The sequence below is a fragment of the Hypomesus nipponensis genome, chromosome 27, assembly GCF_054491055.1.
Source record: "Hypomesus nipponensis isolate SF chromosome 27, ASM5449105v1, whole genome shotgun sequence".
In the NCBI taxonomy this organism is placed as follows: domain Eukaryota; kingdom Metazoa; phylum Chordata; class Actinopteri; order Osmeriformes; family Osmeridae; genus Hypomesus; species Hypomesus nipponensis.
Window position 1 is genome coordinate 9,972,186 of NC_140387.1, and position 23,240 is coordinate 9,995,425.

Genomic DNA, 23,240 nt, shown 5'->3' on the forward strand with positions numbered 1-23,240 from the left:
CTTCTCTCAATCCAGACCTCCACATCCCTATCCAGATCTCTCTTTTGCTTTGTCTCTCTCTTTCTCTCTCTGTCTGATTAGCTATATTCTGCACTACATGAGTCACTGAGCGTGCAGTGTGCATCGTGGGCTAAAGCTACGCCTACGCTCACACAGCCCTACACCTCTCTCCCTCCCTCACTTCCTCTCCATTTTTCTCTCTTGCTGACACACTCTTTCTCTTATCCTTTATTTATTTATGATTATTATTAACAGTTTTACTTCTCGCACACATCTTCTTCCTTTCTATATAATGAGTTATTGAACAAAAATGAGTGATTCTTTCTGTCTCTCATTCTGAGTATCTCATCCTCTACTTCTCTCTCTCACTTGCATTCTCCCCCCCCCCCCACTGTCCGTATAAGGTGCCCCCCCCCACCCATAAACCCTTTTTTATCAGAGATGTGTCATGGGTACCTTTCTCTTGCGCAGCGCTCCTTTGGTTCCAGGAACCGCCTCACACACCAGACTGATGGCCTCCCTGGGGGGGTGGGGTAGGGAGGGGCTCAGCACAGCCACCACAGCCATTGCACATACTATACCTACAGACCTTCTTGGGCAAGTTAAAATAAGACCTACGGATATTACAGAATGGGTGTACTCTGCCCGTGACTTTCTGCCTCAGATGAGCATCAGTCCTTGTGCATAGCAACAGCCTGAAGAAGGACGGTGGGAGTAGTAGGCCGAGAGTCATGTGAATGGCGACAGAGAAAAACATCCAAGTGCAGCTATATAGCAACAGCAACGCAGTCAGAGAGTATGGCGTGTTATCAATAAAGGGGAAATATCCAGGGTGAGTCTTTATGTTCAGGTCAGGAAATAACATGAAAATATAATCCATATTTTTGGACTGGGAAGGGGTATCCCCCCACATCACAGTTACTATTGTTCCGTAAAATAGACTATTCTTTTTTCAACACTGTCTTCCCTGGGTGAAGTAAACATCAACTGTCACTGTCTAATAATAGTACTAGAGGTGAGACCCAACTCTCTCTATGGTCAATAAACTCTAGTGCTGTGTGGTCCAGGGCTAATGTTAACGCCGCTGACTCCAGGAAGCCAAGTGGAAAAGTGAATGTGACACACACATACTCACAGACGCACTCGGCCTCTCAGGCTCTTCCACATCAGCCTGTTACCCAATAAATAACCACAGTGGAACCGGACAGCTTCATATAATTAATTGTCTAAACATATAGAAAAGGAAAGCTTACCTTGTTATTTGTGATCTTGTGTTGAAATCCAAGGATCTCATTGATCGAAGGACTTCAATGCAACCCAAATACTAAAAGAAGAAAATTGCTAACAGTTAGATCATAATTGTCCACTGGTGAAGCAATTGCCTAGTGTTTACACAGCATGTCATCAATCCGGAAGTTGGCCATTTCTGAGACATTTTACGTAAACAATGCAACGGAATATGAGGAGTGGAAGTAAAAAAATTTGGGTTATGAAAATGCATGTGAATAAAAAATGGTGGTGATGAAAATTATTTGAAAAATAGCAAAATAAAAACTTGACTGAAAATGATCAAGACACTTTATTTAATTTTGCCCTGTACTTGATTCATCACTAATAACACTAAATTGCCATTTATCGTTGAAGACAAGTGGCCTTAAGGATGGAAGCAAAAAACATGAATTGATCAAAACTAATACACAGTGTCCGTGATGCACCTGATGACGACAGTTCTTCTCAGTGGTTTTTGTACCTACATTTTTCAGATCACAATTGACATTCTCAAAAGTACTTGTTCAACATTCACATCACCTTGTCATGGATGCAGATGATAAAAGAAATGTCTCATTCTTTTATAGCGGATTATTACCTTGATCCGTCTTGCTTTATCATGAGGATTGATCATGTTATATGCGAATGACACTGAATATTCAGTACAATATGTACTATTGCTGAGGTCAATCCATTAAATGTGCCCTCTGGGCATAAGAGTGACCAAGGTGAATTGTCTTAGAAATAAAATACTTTTCTTAATGTAACGCAAAAGTAACGTAACGCCTTACTCTCTACAGCAAGTAACTAAGTAACGTAACTAGTTACTTTACAAGGAATGTAACTAGTAACTGTAATTAGTTACTTTAAAAAGTAACGTTACCCAACACTGATTGTGACAACGTAATTTTATCAGAAAAACAGCAACTCATGCTTTTATGAGGCTACTCGTTTTATTTGCTTACACATTAAGCTCGGTATCAAGTTACTGTCTGAAAAAAAACACGTATGCTTGGCTGCTGGTCCAGTTTTCTCTGCTTTTTAGGTCACCTCAAATCCTCCATTACTCTGCCTCCTCTGCAACAAGTTAACTAACGTTACTTTCTTTGCGCTCAACTGACTGATGAAAAAGTGTTAGGTAACCATGACAAAAAAAAAAAAAACAAGGTGGATTCAAACAAAATCACACAAGTGTACAAATAGGAGGGGGGATTGAAATAAATTTAAAACAAATAAGAGACCGATCGATTGACAGGGTTCATAAAAGGAGAACATACATTTTACATATTTTCTGCTGTATATTGGGGGGGACACGACCCCCCCAAAGAATGCGTGGTTACGCCCTTGGCTCTGGTACATTCATGCAAATGATTATGTAGCCTACTGTCATACAGCCTAATTGTCTGCTGCATGACAGTTGATTATGTCATGTTGATCCAAATGTATATTTGCACTCTGTTAAATTGTCTTACCCTCACAATCATCTAGACATTTAGTTCATTACATAAGTCATTAAATGTATAATGGTTGAGCCTGTTGTCATACTTGTATGTACTGTTCTGCCTAAGAGATGTTTGCTATGTTTACATTAACATTTGTATTTTTCCTTTGTGCTATGCAATGCTGTAAAAACTATTGTATTTTCTGTATCGCATTCACATATTTTAAGACCCCAATAACAAACTGAGGAGGCTAAATTTGTAAAAACATTGTTCCTGTCGTATGCCCGTTTGCAGCTCGCTATATCCATGCCTCAAGAAATTGAAGGAGGAGGTTAAAGTGGTATAAATAGTGTTCTTATCCTATACCTGTTGCGGCTGGTTTTCAACACCGACAACTTACCAAGGAGCAGGCCTGAGTCATCAAGTTACAGACCCCGAGCAGCGCCTGTGATGCAGCCAGTGATAAAGATGTTGCTAAGTTGATTCAGTGGCACACAGAGATTCCAGCAATTATAATTTGGTCTATCTATGGACTGGACTTTGAGTGCAGAGAGGATTCACTGTAGTAATGGGTTGTTCACAAATGATATGTTCTTTTTGAACAAATCTTTAAAGTGAACTGAATCCTCCCCCCAAAAAGATTTGTTTGTTGGAGTCTCTGCCTAATTATGCTTTTGGCAGATTGAAGCAATTAAAAGAAAGTAGGAAGCAGTTTAGAACTGTTTCCATCAGTTCTTCAGGTTTGTTTGTTCAGAATGAGAACAACCAGATGTTAATCACGAAGGTGAATCACTGATTCTCGCTCGCAAAAAGGAATGAGAGAATCACTGGATCTCGCGAACAAGAGAATCTTCCAAATGTTGTTTGCGAATCAGTGAAGAAATCTTTTTGGCGAACAGAATAAAAAAGATTTGAGTCTCCTAAAGGAATGAATATGCCCATCGCTTATTCATTGAACAAATCCACAGCAAAAACTATAACTTCTGTATAAATGAAGGAATATCTGTGTACAGTCCTGGTCAAAATTATTGTCACCCCTGAATTTTAAGCACAAAATATCTTAAAATTAATGCAAATAAACCAATATTGTACAACTATAATAGTTTTATAAGATGTCCAAGGTTACTGAACAAAAGTAAAGTAAAAACAAACAAAAAACACCTCCAATAGTGAAATCATGCAAACATAAAATGTACCCTGGAAACAATTATTGCCACCCCTCACTGATATTTGGTTCTCCAGGACCTTAATATGCTTCTTCTTGAAGCCACTCTTTTGTTGCCTTGGCCATGTGTTTTGGGTCATTGTGATGCTGGAATACCGATCCACAACCCATTTTCAATGCCCTGGCTGATGGAAAGTTCTCGCCCAAGATTTTACGGTACATGGCCCGTCCATCGTCCCTTAAAAGCGGTGAAGTTGTCCTGTCCCCCCCCTGCAGAAAAACACCCCCCAAAGCATAATGTTTCCACCGTGTTTGATGGTGGGGATGGTGGTCTTGGGGTCATAGGCAGCATTCCTCCTCCTGCCAACACGGCGAGTGTTGATGTTGAGTTGATGCCAAATAACTCGATTTGGGTCTCATCTGACCACAACACTTTCCCCAGTTCTCCTCTGAATCATTCAGATGTTCGTTGGCAAACTTCAGGGCCTGTATATGTGTTTTCTTGAGCAGGGGGACCTTGTGGGCACTGCAGGATTTCAGTCCTTCGCGGCGTAGTGTTTTACCAATTGTTTTCTTGGTTACCATGGTCCCAGCTGCCTTGAGATCATTGACAAGATCCTCCAGTGTAGTTCTGGGCTAATTCCTCACTGTTCTCATGATTATTGCAACTCCACAAGGTGACATCTTGCATGGCGCCCCAGACCAAGGGAGATTTACATTTATTTTGTGTTTCTTCCATTTGCGAATTATCGCACCAACTGTTGTCACCTTCTCACAAAGCTGCTTGGCGATGGTCTTGTAGCCCATTCCAGCCTTGTATAGGTCTACAAACTTGTCCCTGACATCCTTGGACAGCTCTTTGGTCTTGTCAGTGGTGGAGAGTTTGGAATCTGATTGATCGATTGCTTCTGTGGACAGGTGTCTTTTATACAGGTAACAAGGTGAGATTAGGCACACAGTCTTATGCTGGGGACACACCACAGGACAATCGGGCCAATATCGCCCCTTCCGACAATCCTAGGTAATGTCCCGATTGACTTTATGGTTCCGCATATTATCTTATCAGATGTTCCCTTGGTGCTCGGAATAACGTCGGAGGCGCCCCGATCGCGAAGCGTAAATGTTCAACATGTTGAACATTTACGATCAGAAATCCTAATGTGTGGGGGGAACCCCGATGACAAACCCTCGCACGATCTGGAGATTATCACGTGAAATGAAACAATATCCAATCAGAAAGCAAGCTGAGAGAAGACAGAAGCATAACAAACAGAGTCACGGCGCAACACAAAGTTAAATGGAATTGATTTGTGGCAACAGCAAACCCTTTACTTTTGTCCGTGAATTTTCTGTGAAAATAATTCCAAACACTATCATCGCAATTTCTTCCTGGATATACTCCGCCATGCTTATTCTTAAATCTCAACAGATTTTGCGAGATTTATTGTGTTAACAGTCGAGACACTGGTTGGAAATCTGTTTGTGTGTGGTGTGTTGTCTTTGTCAAATCATGGCGTACACACTGTAGGAGTAAAACGGCTCAATTTAGGATTTTTTTCCTCATGTTTGTGGTCTCTCACAGTTTGGGTTAAGGTTAAAAAAATTGTTTAGTGTGTCCCCAGCATTACCTCTATAAAAGACACCTAGGAGACAGAAATATTTCTGATTGAGAGGGGGTCAAATACTTATTTTGGTCATTGAAATGCAAATCAATTTATAAAACATTTGACACTGTTCAAATAAACCTACTATCAAAATCATAGACTGATAATTTCTTTATGAGCGGGCCGTCCGTCCGTCCGTCATCTGCCGCTTGTCCGGGGATCGGGTCGCGGGGGTAGCGACGTAAGCAGGGAGGCCCAGGCTTCCCTCTCCCCGGCCACTTCCACCACCTCTTCCTGGGGGACCCCAAGGCGTTCCCAGGCCAGCCGAGAGACATAGTCCCTCCAGCGTGTCCTGGGTCTTCCCCGGGGCCTCTTCACCAGGAACACCTCACCAGGGAGGCTCCAGGAGGCATCCTAATCAGATGCCCGAGCCACCTCAGCTGGCTCCTCTCGACGCGGAGGAGCAGCGGTTCTACTCTGAGCCCCTCCCGGATGACCGAGCTTCTCACCCTATCTCTAAGGGAGAGCCCGGACACCCTGCGGAGAAAGCTTATTTCGGCCGCTTGTATTTGCGATCTCGTTCTTTCGGTCACTACCCATAGTTCGTGACCATAGGTGAGGGTAGGAACGTAGATCGACTGGTAAATAGAGAGCTTCGCCTTTCGACTCAGCTCCTTCTTCACCACGACGGACCGATGCAGAGCCCGTATCACTGCGGACACCGCACCGATCCACCTGTCGACCTCGCGCTCCATTCTTCCCTCACTCGTGAACAAGACCCTGAGATACTTGAACTCCTCCGCTTGGTTCAGGATCTCCTCCCCGACCCGGAGATGGCACTTTTTTCGGTCGATAACCATGGCCTCAGATTTGGAGGTGCTGATTCGCATCCCAGCCGCTTCACATTCGGTTGCGAACCGCTCCAGTGAGAGCTGAAGGTCACGGCCCGATGAAGCCAACAGGACCACATCATCTGCAAAAAGCAGCGACCCAATCCTAAGGTCACCAAACCGGACCCCCTCAACACCCTGGCTGCGCATAGAAATCCTGTCCATATAGGTAATGAACAGAATCTGTGACATAGGGCAGCTCTGGCGGAGTCCAACCCTCACCGGAAACAAGTTCGACTTACTACCGGCAATGCGGACCAAACTCTGGCACCGGTCGTACAGGGACCGGACAGCCCCGATCAGGGAATCCGGTACCCCGTACTCTCGGAGCACCCCCCACATGAGCCCCCGAAGGACACAGTCGAACGCCTTTTCCAAATCCTGGTTGGGCGAACTCCCATGTACCCTCCAGGACTCCGCGGAGGGTATAGAGCTGGTCCACTGTTCCACGGCCAGGACGAAAACCACATTGCTCCTCCTGAATCCGAGGTTCGACAATCCGGCGGACCCTCCTCTCCAGGACCCCCGAATAGACTTTCCCAGGGAGGCTGAGGAGTGTGATCCCCCTAAAGTTGGAGCACACCCTCCGGTCCCCCTTTTTAAAGAGGGGAACCACCACCCCGGTCTGCCAGTCCAGAGGCACTGTCCCCGATGTCCACGCGATGTTGCAGAGTCGTGTCAACCAAGACAGCCCTACAACATCCAGAGCCTTAAGGAACTCCGGGCGGACCTCGTCCACCCCAGGGGCCCTGCCACCGCGGAGCTTTTCAACCACCTCGGCGACCTCGGCCCCAGAGATAGGAGGGCCCCCCCCGATGTCCCCAGACTCTGCCTCCACGTCGGAAAGCGTGTGGGTGGAATTAAGGAGGTCTTCGAAGTATTCCTTCCACCGATCCAGGACGTCCCCCGTCGAAGTCAGCAGCGCACCATCACCACCGTATACAGTGTTGACAGAGCACTGCTTCCCCCTCCTGAGTCGCCGGATGGTGGTCCAGAACCTTTTTGAAGCCGTTCGGAAGTCATTCTCCATGGCCTCGCCGAACTCCTCCGCGACCGCCAAAGCCGCGTTCCGCTTGGTCTGCCGGTACACATCAGCTGCCTCTGGGGTCCTACCAGCCAATAAAGCCCGATAGGCCTCCTTCTTCAGCTTGACGGCATCCCTCACCTCCGGAGTCCACCTCCGGAGTCCACCACCGGGTCCGAGGGTTACCGCCGCGACAGGCACCGATCGCCTTGCGGCCGCAGCTCCGGTCAGCCGGTTCAACAATGGAGGCCTGGAACATGGCCCATTCGGACTCAATGTCCCCGGCGGGCAGCGGGCAAACATACAAAATCAGCAGGGGATAATATATATTTTTTCCTCACCGTAAGTCGTTGTTTGATGCCTAAAGCAATGGAAATCAGGCAAAACCATAGTGAGTTGTTTGTGTAGTCTACTCAGCAGCAATTGTAGCTAATAACTTTCCAGCTATACTAAAATTGTTTCCAAAAGGAAACCCGGCTCACCTATGATTGTACGATTGCCGTTCACAATCTTTTGCGGAGTTTGCTTTATTGAGATTGTCATAGAAGTTGATGCACTTTATAGGACTATTTAATTTTCACTAACCACTCATCCGAGCTATACACATCATTTAATCTTCACAGTTTTACATTTACTACAGTGCAGCTCAACGCTTTATTTAGTGCCAGCTCAACATGGCTGAAAAAGTTCTTGGCGGGAATTTTTGGGGGTGTATGTGGAAGGGCTTATGCAAACAACGTCAAACGTGGGACTTGCACCGTACTCGTGTTCTGAAATGGACACCTGCAAAATTCGAACTCTGCACAGTGCTTGTTCTTGAGATAACTGTGGGACACTAGTTGCCCTAAGAAGGCCCTTGTCATTATAAAATCACATAGACACACTGGGATTCCTGGCATTATTAGACAGATGCCATGGGATTTATGTTAGGCTATGTGGGTTAAAAGTGCTGTAGTACATTATAGTCAGGCACAAACAAATTCAATTTAACAATGGCCATATTTCTTAAATAATAGCCTGTACCCAGACCATAGGCTAATTGATTTGTGGCGGTAAACAACAAAGTGGGGTGTTAAACTTGATTTAAGATCGTTATATACCAGCAGACTTCCCGCATGGACTTCTGCTGCAGAAAGGATTCACTGATCAAATCCACTGCAAGAACTATAACTTCTATATGAAGGAAGGAATATCTGTGTATATAATAGAATAGAATGTCTTTATTTGTCATTGCACAAGTACAACAAAATTGAGGTAGCAGCTCTCAGACTCAATGCAGTTGAAAAGTATTTACAAAAAACAATAGAAAATATAGACTCGATAGCCGTATATGGAATGGATGAGTGGAGCTAAGTCTCTTATCAGCCGAGTGCAACAGTCCTGTACAAGTCTGTTTGCTACCATCTGTAGCTTCAGCTCATCCATTTGATTTACGATGGATCTGGCATTTGAGACAAAGATGCTGGGAAGTGGCAGTTTGTGTGGTTGTCTTCTCAGCTGCACGAAAACGCCAGCCCGGCAGCCTTGCTTTTGTCTCTTCTCATTTCGCCGCCTCCTAGGCCCTACTCCTGCCCTTTGGAATGACGATCCACGGAGAGCCCGCTGTCCGGGCTATATCCTTCGGTATGCTGTGTGTGTGGGTAAAGTCATTGTTTACAGATTGTTCGTTCCGTACTCCAATATTTAGGAGATCCTGGCTACTGTAGACAGTCAAGCTGTGTACAAGCTGTGTTCACATCGCCATGGTAAACAACTAAACGATTGGACTAAAACTAAACTACAACAGTTAAAAACAATGACATCTTATAATCGGGAGAACCCCGAGCAGCTATTTCACAAAAAACTACAACTACAACTAAAACAATTACTAAAAACAAAAACAGAATCTTAGTCTGGAGAGCCCCCCGCCGCTGCCTGTGTATGCGCTGCCAGTTGCGAGGCAACAGTTGCGAGTTCTAATCAATTGCCCAGTTCTAATCCTTATGTAACAAGGTGCAGGGAGGATGCACTTGGGAGTCAGGTGGTTGAGCGGTTAGGGAATCGGGCTAGTAATCAGAAGGTTGAAGTGCAAAATGATGTTGTGTCGGGCACGGCACTTCACCCTACTTGCCTCGGGGGAATGTCCCTGTACTTACTGTAAGTCGCTCTGCGTATGCTAAATGACTAAACGTAAATGTAAGCGCAAGGAGACAAAAGGAGGCAGGATTCACAAAACAAAGATGGAGACAACAGGTATAAACAGGGACACGCGTGAAAGCAACAACACTAATGAGACCATTGACAGACATTCAACAGAACACAAGTGACCCTAATAAACACAGAACACAGAGACACACTAGGGCAGGTAAACATAGACAGGGGTACACATGTGGGCGTGACGGTGTGTCTTTGGTTTGGATATCTCGGGAACTGGTCATCTGATCGACTTCACCCTTAGCAGGTGTTGAATGTGAAGTTGTTTGGATGAAATTGAAATGAGATACCATAAAATACCATGAGCACTGACAGCACAGTCATCTTGATAGCTGGAGGAGGCAAACTAGCCATTAGCCAGATTACCTCACATCTCCAAAAAAAGTCTGAGCAGATATTCAAGTAGGCTCTTATCTTGTTTATTCAACCATGTGTTAAGTCATATTCTCACCTAAACATATTTTAAAACTACATTCTGTGACACAACAACAGTAGTATTTCCAAAATTATGACTGCTATATAGTTGTGAGTTTCCTCCTCAGCCATTATTGGTGCTAGTTGGTGTGAAATTCAGCCTGGGATACTTAGCTGTCCAAGTCCACACATGTCATTTCCCAATGCGTCCTTGATAAAACAGGTGGACAAAGGACACTTCCAAGTATTCGGACTGTTTGGCCAGATGCAGACTTTAAATTGGAACAGTACTTGGGCTGCGACTGATGATCCTTCAAAAGTACACAAGAACACCAGTAGGCTACAGACAGGAACGCCGATTGCGAGAAAGGCCAGGATCCTTCTCGGAAAGTCTGAGGTACCTAACCAACCTCACAATAAGAGGCAGCTGCTCCGTGCATCAACTGTTTGTGAAAGTTGTAATACAGTTTATCTGCATCTTTGATTTGTGTCTTATCAAATCAGTTGTACACATGGTACTGTCCAACTTCTGTCCATGGACATGTTGCTATGGTGTTGTGTAACCAAGTTGAACTGGTTAAACTCACTTCAGAGTATTAATCCGCTCACCTGTGCCATTAAAGAGCTAGCTTTTCTGTGGCATAGCTGGTTAAAGCGGTGTTTGTAAAGATGGTAGTCACGTTTGCGAGTCAGAGGACCCAAGTTCAAATCACAGTATGGGGAAAGATTGGGAGAAAGCAACACTGACCAGCAAGTCACGTACACTTGTTACAGTGGTGTCGTAACCCAGATCCTTCTAGTTAGCCGTTGCTGACCAGCTGAAGTCACTGAGGTGTGTTGGAGTGAGTTTAGGGGGAGGTGTGTAACCGAGTTGAACTGGTTAAACTCACTCCTCAGCATATGCTGCCCACCCGCCCCATTGAAAAGCTAGTTTTTTGCTGACGTTGCTGGTTAAAGGAGAAGCCCCTCATTGCAGTGTGCAATTCAGAGCGTGGCTCGGCGTGGGCGAAGCTCAATGTTTTGATTGACAGTTGGTGGCGGAACATTCACAATTGTCCCTACTTGTTTCCCTCGTCAAAACAGGTATAGAAGCTTATGCTCTTTGCTATAACAGTACGTGGAGACCAGATCCTTGACCTTTGTTATACAGCATTCAAGGGCAGTTACAAACCCCTCCCCGCTTTTGGGAAGGCTGATCACACCTCCATTCTTCTCCTCCCTGCATATGAACAAAAGCTTAAACAGGTCAGACCGGTTGAGAGGTCAGTTCACCTATGGAGTGACGAGAGTGTGGCAACCCTCCAGGACTGCTTTGACACCACTGACTGGCTGATGTTCAAGGAGGCAGCAGATGGGCACATTAACGGATACACAGACACTGTTTCCAGCTACATCCAAAACTGCATTGATGACGTTGTCCCCAAGAAAGTTGTCCGGTCTTTCCCAAATCAGAAGCCCTGGGTTGATGCGCGGTCCGGGCCAAGCTGAGAGCCCGCACTGTCGCCTTTAACTCTGGGGACCCTGATGAGTACAGGAAGGCCAGACACGACCTTCTGAAGGCCATCAAAGCAGCGAAAAGGGCTTACAGGACCAAGGTGGAGTCCAGCTACCATGGCTCTGACCCCAGGCGCACGTGGAGTGGACTTAAAGCCATTACTGACTACAAAGGGAGAGGCTACAATGAGACCCAGTTCTCTGTCCTACTAGCCTGGTCCTAACCAGACCTCGTACATTTCATTTGTACAGAGGGTCTGGGATCTCTCCATTGACAAACGTTAACTTCCTTGAAGGTGGGTCCTCTGTTGAAGTTTAAAACTATTGGATCCGCCAGAGCCACTCTGATTTGCCATAACCAATCGCAAGCATTCGCCTTAGCCAACTCCTTCACCACTACTGTAACGGAGCTAGCTGCCGTAGCTGGAAAATCAAACTTTTCCCAAACCCCATGGGGAGGAGGGCCACAACATCATGGCCACCAACAAAACTCAGCAAGGAATGTTCCTGCTCTGGCTTTAACCTATGGATATTCGGCAGCGTTGCTGCCACAACCGCAGAATAGTTTCGCTCGCATCTTTCTCCGCCGCCATTACTGAACTACTCAAACTAGTGCACGACTAGTTAACGTCATCGTTCTCAGCCACTCCCTCTGTTCGCTGATTGGACCTACAAAAAATGTGTTTCTGTAAACCGACTTCAGAGCCGAGCTCCCAGACCTAGTACAGAAGCAAAATCCAAATTGAGCGGAAGTACGTAGGAGGGCAGAGCCAGGTTACTCTGCCATGCAAAGGCAAAAGACCGTAACTTCAATTTAGTCGAAAATGATTTTTTTTCATTTTCGGAACAGTTAAGGTCTGCTTTATCATGTGGCCAAATATCTTAAATGAACTTGTCTGTTTTTCAGAGAAAATAAGGTTGTTGTCTTCACCGTAACTTCCAAAAGCCTGCTTTGGCTTTAGAAATCCAATGCAGAATGCTGTAACATCAGTTACGGTTCTTTGCCTTTGTTTTGCTGCACTCAATAACGTTCAAATGGAGTTACGGTTTCAATTGAACGAATACGTAAGCTAGCAACAATAAACACATCTAGCATTAGCCTAGCCTACTCGCTGGCATTCAACACCAAACATCCCAAACATGAGTCGTTTGTAGGTATCTTACCCTGGCAGTTAAATCAAAAACACTCTTGTCTTGTGAGTCTTGTGACAGGTATCCACGTGTATGTTACATTGGCTTATAAAATACAGAGTTTATATCGTGATAAGCAACTAAGTGAGCGAAGAAATGGAAGTTACTGTATTTTGCTTTGGCATGACCACTTACGATAGACTATAGTATACTACTGTAACTTCAAAATATGGGTCAAAAGTGCAATTTAAGATCAAGAATTTCTAAAATTTCTAGTTTAGATAATGTGTAATCACTAAAACATCAAACTGCTAGATTTTCAGTGTCCTACCTAAAATACATTTGGCAGGACAACTACTATGAAAGTGCAAAAACTTTGAAGTCGTTTTTCTCAGTTCTACACTTCGGCGAGTTACGGTATTTTGGCTTTGTAGGGCAGTACTGTCCTACTGCCAGACAAGCTGAATTCCTTCTACGCTCGCTTTGAGAGGGACAGTGACCCCCCTGCAGTGGAGCTACCTGAAGGCCAAGCCAGTGGTGTGCCTACACTAAACTGTAGCCGAGGTGAGGCTGTGCTTTAAGAAGATCAACCCTCGCAAGGCACCTGGCCCAGACGGTATTTCAGGTAGGGCCCTCAGGGGCTGCGCTGACCAGCTGGCAGGCGTCTTCAGTGACATCTTCAACCTCTCCCTTAACCTGTCTGTACTCCCCACCTGCTTCAAGAGGACCACCATTATCCCTGTGCCCAAGAACACCAAGGTCACATATTTGAATGACGATCGCCCGATAGCACTGACCTCTGTCATCATGAAGTGCTTCGAGCGGCTAGTCAAATCATTCATCTACTCCTCGCTGCCCCCCACCCTGGACCCTATGCAGTTTGCATACCGGTCCAACAGGTCTACAGACGATGCCATCGCTCTGACTATGCACACCGCTCTCTCCCACCTGGACAAGGGGAATACGTATGTGAGGATGTTGTTCATTGACTACAGCTCAGCATTCAACACCATCATCCACTCCAGACTGGTCTCCAAGCTTGTGGACCTGGGACTAAGCACCTCTCTCTGCAGTTGGATCTTCCACTTCCTGACGGGGAGGCCACAGGTGGTGAGAATCGGTGACCACACCCCATCTGTACGAATCACCACACAGGTACCCCCCAGGGCTGTGTGCTCAGCCCTCTCCTGTTCTCCCTGTTCACTCACGCTTGTGCGACAACGCACAGCTCCAACCTCCTTGTTAAGTTTGGTGACGACACAACCATCATGGGCCTCATTTCTGACAGTGACGAGTCAGCCTAAAGAGAGAAGGTTGACACCCTGACATCATGGTGGCAGGACAATAACCTCTCTCTCAACATCAGCAAGACCAAGGAGATCATTGTGGACTATAGGAGGCGGCAGGAGGAGGAGCACGCACCCCTACTCATCAAAAGGTCAGCTGCTTCAAGTTCCTTGGGGTGAACATCAGCAACGACCTCACCTGGTCTGTTCACACGGACAAGGTGGTCAAATCGGCCTGTAAGCGCCTCTTCTTCCTGAAGAGACTGAAGAAGTTTGGTATGACCTCAGTCATCCTCACTAACTTTTACAGATGCACTATAGAGCATTAGATGCACGATGGAGCATAGAGCATTCTGACTGGTTGTATTACAGTGTGGTATGGGAGCTGCACAGACAGGGACCGCAAGGCCCTACGAAGTGTGGTCCGTTCTGCTGAGTTCACATCGGCAGGAAGCTCCCAGCCCTACAGGACACCTACCACACACAGGAAAGCCGGCAGGATTCTAAGAGACTGTTCCCACCCATCCTTCAGTCTCTTTACCCCGTTGCCTTCTGGCAGGCGTTACTGAGGCATCCGGTCGCGCACACACAGACTGGACAACAGTTTCTACCCAAGGGCCATCAGGCATCTAAATGGACACTGATATGGACATTGATTTACTGCACACTAGTCACTTATACACTGTCACTTTCAGCTACTGGTTGCACTATCAGTAACATTGCACTACAGTACCTCACTGTACCTCGCCACCAGGCTCCTGTATGGTCATTGACATAGTCACTGCTCTGCAATTTTGCACTATTGTACTGTACTCCACTTAGGTTAGAATAGGTTATAGGGTTAAAAAGGTTTTATGTGCATTTAGGGTTAGTATAGTGTATTATTTATTGTTATCTGTAACTTAGGAGGTTTTAGTATTAAGGTTAGTATCCCTTACGGAAGGAAAATATATTGCAGTATATTGGAAAATATGTGATACATTAGCAATATATGTCCATATATGGGATTTAACATTTATATTGTACAGAAATACATGGGATAATATATTAATTATAAATATCTTACTAATATATTATAAACTATAATATATATTCATGTAATATATTGCAATATATTGCAAAATACACCAATGATTGCCGTTTTCCATATATTGTACTGTACTCCACTTAGGTTAGAATAGGTTATAGGGTTGAAAAGGTTTTATGTGCATTTAGGGTTAGTATAGTGTATTATTTATTGTTATCTGTAATTTAGGAGGTTTTAGTATTAAGGTTAGTATCCCTTACGGAAGGAAAATATATTGCAGTATATTGGAAAATATGTGATACATTAGCAATATATGTCCATATATGGGGTTTAACATTTATATTGTACAGAAATACATGGGATAATATATTAATTATAAATATCTTACTAATATATTATAAACTATAATATATATTCATGTAATATATTGCAATATATTGCAAAATACACCAATGATTGCCGTTTTCCATATATTGTACTGTACTCCACTTAGGTTAGAATAGGTTATAGGGTTGAAAAGGTTTTATGTGCATTTAGGGTTAGTATAGTGTATTATTTATTGTTATCTGTAATTTAGGAGGTTTTAGTATTAAGGTTAGTATCCCTTACGGAAGGAAAATATATTGCAGTATATTGGAAAATATGTGATACATTAGCAATATATGTCCATATATGGGATTTAACATTTATATTGTACAGAAATACATGGGATAATATATTAATTATAAATATCTTACTAATATATTATAAACTATAATATATATTCATGTAATATATTGCAATATATTGCAAAATACACCAATGATTGCCGTTTTCCATATATTGCAACATATTCAACATGAACATATAATACGTGTTTATATATCCCAAAATATATGCAATTTTATATCTATAAATACCACCATAATGTACTGCGATTTATATGGGAAGATGTATTGGTAATATATGTAAAGATATAGTGTCACATGTATGTTTACTATATGGTAGGGTATATTTGAATTATATGTAAAAAAATATAGCTGCAATGACGAATTCCTCCTTTAAAATTGCAAAATATTGTAAAATTGACATAATAGTTACACCAGGATTACCCTGAAAACTAGAAACTGTTTTGTCAACAAAAAAAATGCCTTTGTCTGAAGTTGAACCTGGAACCCTTCATTTACTAGCACAGGGTTCAGTTCTAGGCCCTCTGTTATTTTCACTCTATATGTTGCCTTTAGGAAACATAATTAGAAGCTCTGGGGTAAATTTTCACTGTTATGCAGATGATACTCAGCTATACATGTCCATAAAGCCTGGAGAATTTCCACATGCTATGGAAAAATGTGTTTCCGGGTTGAGAACTTGGATGACAGCAAATTTCCTTCTTCTTAATTCGGATAAAACCGAGGTTCAAATTTTCGGTCCTAAAAAATACAGAAATAATTTATCCAATCTGACCTTAAACTTAGATGGTGTCAAAGTATCTCAAAGCCAGTTGGTAAAAAATTTAGGAGTCACATTGGACCCAGACCTTTCGTTTGAGTACCATATTAAACAAATCACCAGAACTGCATTTTTCCATCTACGTAATATTGCCAAAATACGAAAATTCCTCTCAAAGGATGATGCTGAAAAACTAATACATGCTTTTGTTACGTCCCGATTGGACTACTGCAATGTGTTGTTCTCTGGCCTCCCAATTACCTACTTGAAAAATTTACAGCGGGTACAAAATGCTGCTGCTAGACTATTGACAAAAACAAGAAAGTTTGATCATATAACATCTACTCTTATCTCTTTACACTGGCTCCCTATCCAAGCCAGAGCTGATTTCAAAGTTTTACTACTAACTTACAAATCTCTACATGGATTGGCACCACTGTACCTCTCCGGTCTCCTTGCACCCTATTGCCCCGCAAGGACTCTAAGATCTCAAGATGCCGGCTATCTGGTAATACCCAAAATTAAGAAAAAAACTGCTGGAGGTAGGGCGTTCTCATATAGAGCACCTCTTCTCTGGAACAAATTACCTGTCTCAATTAGGGAGGCTGATACTGTTTCGACATTTAAAACTAGATTAAAAACGTTCCTGTTTAGTCAATCCTATGATTGTTAAATGTGTGTACTTTCTATGTAAACCTGGGGTGTGCATTTGCCTATGTGTGTATCACATGTAACTTTTAAATTTTAATTTTAGCTTGTGTTCACCCTGCCCATTTAAATGTTACAAATAAAGTAAACCTGTTATTGTATATTATTACTGTAATAGTTCCGTTGCTGTATATTTTAATTGTTATAGTTTACTAGTTGGAGACAACGGGGGGCTGGTTGTTTTCATCCTTATTCGTATAAATATAACCTTTTTTAGAGTTGTTTCCCCTGGAACAGATTTCATGTTCCAACCAAGGGGGGCTGTCGCTGTCTTGGTGTGTGGGGCTGCATCAAATACCCTCTTAGCTTTGTTAAATTGCTGCACTAGTCCACACTTGACCGGTGGGGATCTCATTCTATTACGACTGAAACTGTTAGCTGCTCCTGGCATTCTCTAATCCCTGTTCTCCTCTCTGTCCCCCCCACACATCCCTTGTGGTGTGGGGGGTCTGAGCTGTCAGGACTTGCCTGGTCGTCGGTCTACCAACGCTGGACCAGGTTGTCAACCGGAAACCAGCCTCCATGACGGCCAACAGCGAGTTTCCAGGTCCCATCCAACGTCTATAAAGCCGAACAATGGATTTTTGGTGTTTCAAAACCCATTGACACTGTATGACTATGTTTAGCTTGTGTTCTGCTCCTCTCTCTTGCCAACCGTCTCTGGAGGAGGGGATCCCTCTCTGAATTGCTCCTCCCAAGGTTTCTTCCATTTTTTCTCCCGTTGGGAGTTTTTCTGGGAGTTTTTCCTTGTCTTCCTTGAGGGTTTAGGTTGGTTGAGGGGCAGTTCTATGGGCGTATGTGAAGCCTTCTGTGACATGCTTGCGTGTAAAAAGGGCTATACAAATACATTTGATTTGATTTGAACCTCTAATCCAATTGAGCCATTCCAAGATCTAGACTTTGCAGTGTTCAGTTACTGAATAATAAAATAGGAAGTTTCTCCTATGGCAATCAAAGTCACATTTGGTCCAAGCTCAAACAGCTCTAATTCAGTCATATTTTCACATATTAAGGTGAAACTTTGCAAAGTACTTCAGGGGGAAGTCACCTTAAAGCCTATTCCTGACGGGGGAATCCTAATTATATGGAAAGATATACATGAAATAAATGTACAGATATGTGTTCAATATATTGTGGAATATATTTGAAATATGGGTAAATTTTATGGAAAAATATTTGAAATATATGACAATGATTGCTTCCAGCAAACTTCTTTTGAATTAGCCATTTCCCCCTAAATAAATGTCAATCTTACGGTATTTACGTTTTTGGGGGCACATTTTCAGTTAGCAGGTGGTGCTGTTTGAATCGGGATTCCATTTGAAATACTGCCGTTGACAACCTTATTACAATACCTTCTAGATGGCTGAGCAGTTAGGGTATCAGGCTATTAATCAGAAGGTTGCCGGTTCGAACCCCGGAAGCGCAAAAATGAAGCTGTGTCCTTGGGCAAGGCAATTCACCCTACTTGCCTCGGGGTATGTCCCTGTACTTACTGTAAGTCACTGGATAAGATTGTCTGCTAAATGACTAAATGTAAATATCACCATATTTGTCTGTACATTGTATGTGCATGTTCTCATATATGTACACATGCATTGTACAATGTATCTTTCCATATAATTTTACATATATTTAAAATATATTCTACCATATATGAAGCATACATGTGACACTATATCTTTACATATATTACCCATACATTTTCCCATATAAAGCGGCATAGATTATGGTGGTTATTTATGAATACATAATTGCATATATTTTGGGATATATAACCACATATATTATATATTCATGTTCCATATATTGCAATATATGGAAAACGGCAATCATTGCTGTATTCTGCAATATATTGCAATATATTACATGAATATATATTATAGTTTATAATATATTAGTAATATATTTATCATCAATACATTGTCCCATGTATTTCCATATATAATATATTGGTTAATGTAATGGAAAATAATATATTAACAATATATTAAAATGTATTTCAAATCATATATTGGTCAATATATTTTCTTTCCGTAAGGGAAGGCAGGATAGGAAAGTTTAGCAAACCTAAACATTTTAGCTCGTTTAAAAAGATTCAAACCAAAATATCTCACCCCCTCCCTTAAAAGCCACTCCTCCAAAACATATGAACATGCTGCCTGACTACTGCCGGGAAGTAGGTTGACAGACAGACAAGCACCCTGTCCAATCATTGCATTCGGTCCAAAAGCTGTCCAATCATTAGTGCCGGTCTGGCCTAAATGATTGGTTGTGTTTATTACAGTCCTGCGACACCCACAAATATCGGATTTATTACATTTTACTGTCAAACCTTTTGATTTATTGGTTGCTATCAGGATGTGAAGTTTATTTCAGCAAATATTCAGACAAAAAGTGCTTCTACCCTGCTTTAAAGAAACACAAAAAGTCAACAATCAAATAGATTACATATTGTAGACCTAAAAATAAAATTCCCTTATTGTAAGCAAATTAGCTAGCTCCCGTGCAAATGGATGCTAAGTAATGTTATGCTAACATTTGTGTCCTAGTTGTTAGGCTGTATAAAAATATATCACATCACTGGTCTGACATGATTATTATATAGCAAAGATCATGCTTCTATACTCGTTTTTACGAGGCAGACAGGTAAAGCCATTTGTGAATGTTCTGCCACCAAGTGTCAATTAAAACACTAAGGGGCTCATTTATCAAGCCGTCTGAGCCTGTTTCCAGTCATTAATTGTTTGCAAAGACTGACTTAACGATGCAGGCTATTTACAAACAGGGCGCACTGGGGTAAAATAGCAGATTGCCTGCCACATGAGTGAGAATAGGCAAATTGCGCTTTCAATATGCGTTCCTGGGAGGGTCATGGGAAAAGAGGAAGGGTCTAGAAGAGGTGGGGAAGGGGAAGAGGTAGTGCGCCTAATTATATATTCCGCGGTAATTACAAAGACTGCCAGTAAGAGTGCGCCTCTATTCTGCAGGGGCAATTCTCTGCCTCTTAAAAGCAGGTCTTAACCAGGAGCGCATTTTCCTGTGTGTACAAATGTACGTACCTTATTCAATGACAGCAGTAATCTGATCAAGGCGAAGACATAGGGCAATTTTTTTCAGAGGGTGTGGATGTTTTTCATGTTCGTATGCTTCATGTTTTGGTTACCCGCAATGTTTATGATCATTGCTAAGAACGCTAAGATGGATGGATAGATCAGGACTACAACTCCTGTGTATTTATTTCCCACTTTTCTGCTTCCAGCGGCAGATTTAATGAGAATTATAGTCAAAGCCACCCTCGGCTTTGTCCTAGCAGCGAAGCATTGTAGGAGAGGCAAACAAGCCGGTGCTTTGGTGCGACTTCGTCGGCGCGGAGTGCGCACAGCGTTACCGGGGATATTTCTCTCCAACGTGCGTTTGCTGAGCAACAAACTGGACGAACTTCAGCTACTGGTGTGGAAAAAACAGAGACTTTCGTTCATCTTCCGTTTTGTGCTTTACGGAGACATGGCTGAGTGAACTGATCCCAGACTCTACGCTACAGCTAGCAGGTTTCAAACTGCTGAGAGTGGATCGTGACTCCCTGCTTTCTGGCAAAACGAAAGGCGGTGGTATTTGTTTTTTTTATTAACAGTGGCTGGTGTGAAGATGTGACAGTGATTTTGCAGCACTGTTCTCCTGATCTGGAAACATTTTTTATTAACTAAACCTTTTTTACTTGCCACGTGAGTTTGCTTCATTCATACTGGTCGGCGTCTACATGTCCCCTCAGGCTAGCGCCAACGAGGCTCAACGTGTGCTCGCCAACCAGATATTGAGTGTGGAGCATGAAAATCCCGATTCCTTGGTTATTGTGCTATGCAACTTTAGCAAATGCAATCTCACTCAAGAACTCCCCAAATACAGACAATTCATCAAATGCCCTACCAGAAAAGAGAACACTTTGGATCACTGCTACTCTACTATCAGTAAAGCATACCATGCGGTTCCCCGAGCAGCACTGGGTCACTCAGACCACGCCATGGTCCACCTGATTCCTGCATATATTGGCAGAAGCTTAAGCGCTGTAAGCCTGCTGTGAGGACATCGAAACAGTGGACTAGTGAGGCTATGGAGGAACTGCGGGCGTGCTTGGACTGTACTGCCTGGGACATGTTCATGACTGCTACAAATAGTATGGATGAGCTCACAGAGGCTGTGGCATCATACATCAGCTTCTGTATACCAACACGCACCAGGGTGAGCTACAACAACAACAAACCCTGGTTTAGCTAAACTCAGAAGGCTGAGGCAGGACAAAGAGGCCACGTTTAGGAGTATTCAAGGAGTTTTCAAGGAGTCGAAGAACAAGTTTACCAAGGTGGTGAGAGAGGCTAAATGGCTGTACTCGGAGAGACTAGAACATCAATTCTCTGCTAACGACTCTGCTTCTGTCTGGAGAGGGCTCAGGCAGATCACCAACTTCAAGCCCAGAGCCCCCCACTCCACTAACGACTCCCGCCTGGCCAACAACCTGAATGAGTTCTACTGTTGATTTGAAAGACAATTGGACAGTCCTGAACAACCCCTTTCCACCCGTGAGGCCTCCCCCCTCCCCCCCTCTACAGTGAAGACCCTCTCCATTCAGGAGCGAGACGTGAACAAACTGTTCAAGAGACAGAACCCCCGCAAAGCAGCTGGGCTGGTCTCTGTCTCTACAGCCACCGTCAAGAACTGCGCTGACCAGCTGACTCCAGTGTTTATCTACATCTTCAACACCTCCCTGGAGACATGCCATGTGCCAGCCTGTCTCAAGTGGACATAATGACTACAGACCCGTCGCCCTGACCTCTGTGGTAATGAAGTCTTTTGAGCGCCTGGTGCTGGCACACCTTAAATCCATCACAGACCCTCTACTGGACCCTCTGCAGTTTGCCTACAGAGCCAACAGGTCTTTAGACGATGCAGTTAATATGGCCCTCCACTTCACCCTACAGCACCTGGACTCCCCAGCATCCTACGCCAGGATCCTGTTTGTGGACTTCAGCTCTGCCCTTAATGCCATCATCCCCGCCCTGCTTCAGGACAAGCTCTCCCAGCTGAACGTGCCTGATTCCACCTGCAGGTGGATCACAGACTTCCTGTGTGACAGAAAGCAGTGCGTTAAGCTGGGAACACAAGTCTCTGATTCCCGGTCCATCAGCACCGGATCTCCCAAGGGCTGCGTCCTTTCTCCTCTGCTCTTCTCCCTGTACACTAACAGCTGCACCTCCAGTCATCCGACCGTCAAACTCCTGAAGTTTGTTTAGGGTTTACCACCCTCATTGGGCTCATCTCTGGTGGAGACAAGTCTGATTATAGGTGGGAAGCGGACAACCTGGTGACCTGGTGCATCCAGAACAACCTAGAGCTCGATGCTCTCAAGACATTGGAGATGGTTGTGGACTACACAGCCCCACTCACCCCCATCACCCTGTGTGACTCCCCAGTCAACAATGTCGAGTCCTGCTTCCTGGGCACTATCCTCTCCCAGGACCTCAAGTGGGAACTGAACATCAGCGTATCATCCGCACTGCGGAGAAGGTGATTGGCTGCAATCTGCCTTCCCTCGAGGACCTGCATACCTCGAGGACCCTGAGGTGAGCGAAGAAGATTGTGGCCGACTCCTCCCACCCTGGACACTCCCTGTTTCAGTCACTCCCCTCCGGCAGAAGGCTGCGGTCCATCATGACCAAAACCTCACGCCACACAAACAGTTTCTTCCCTTCCGCTGTTGGCCTCCTAAACAAGGCCAAGAGTTCACACTGACTTTAATGACTTCATGTCTAAAAACTATTTGCATTTTGCACCTTCCTGCCAAAGCAAATTCCTTGTCTGTGCAAACTTTCATGGCGAATAAATCATTTCCTGATTCCGGATTTCTGATTTGACCTATGCACTTTTGTAAAGCTCTCCCTTGGAAGTCGCTTTGGATAAAAGCGTCTGCTAAATGAATACAAAAATTTAAATGTTCTGCCCTGTAATGTGTTCAGGTCTGCTGTTACTTCATGCACGTCACTACATTTAAGCTTTCCCATGGGAAGATCCATGGTAGAAATATGCGAGCCCATTGTTATTTTAGAGGCGCGCAAATTACGGTTGAGGGCGGAGTAAGCGCTGATTGCCTGATTGGTGTCAGGTTTGATA

The 23,240-nt window shown here is 43.8% G+C and overlaps 1 protein-coding gene across 1 annotated transcript in view; it reads right to left on the reverse strand.

Annotated features, from left to right (window-relative positions):
- shc3 (SHC (Src homology 2 domain containing) transforming protein 3) overlaps nt 1-23,240 on the reverse strand; it is a 72,414-nt gene that overhangs the window by 37,048 nt on the left and 12,126 nt on the right. The window contains exons 2-3 of the mRNA XM_084693855.1: nt 1,254-1,324; nt 457-520 (exon numbers count right to left, since the gene is read on the reverse strand). Coding sequence (XP_084549981.1) covers nt 457-520; nt 1,254-1,324 — 135 coding nt within the window. The remainder of the gene's footprint in view (nt 1-456; nt 521-1,253; nt 1,325-23,240) is intronic.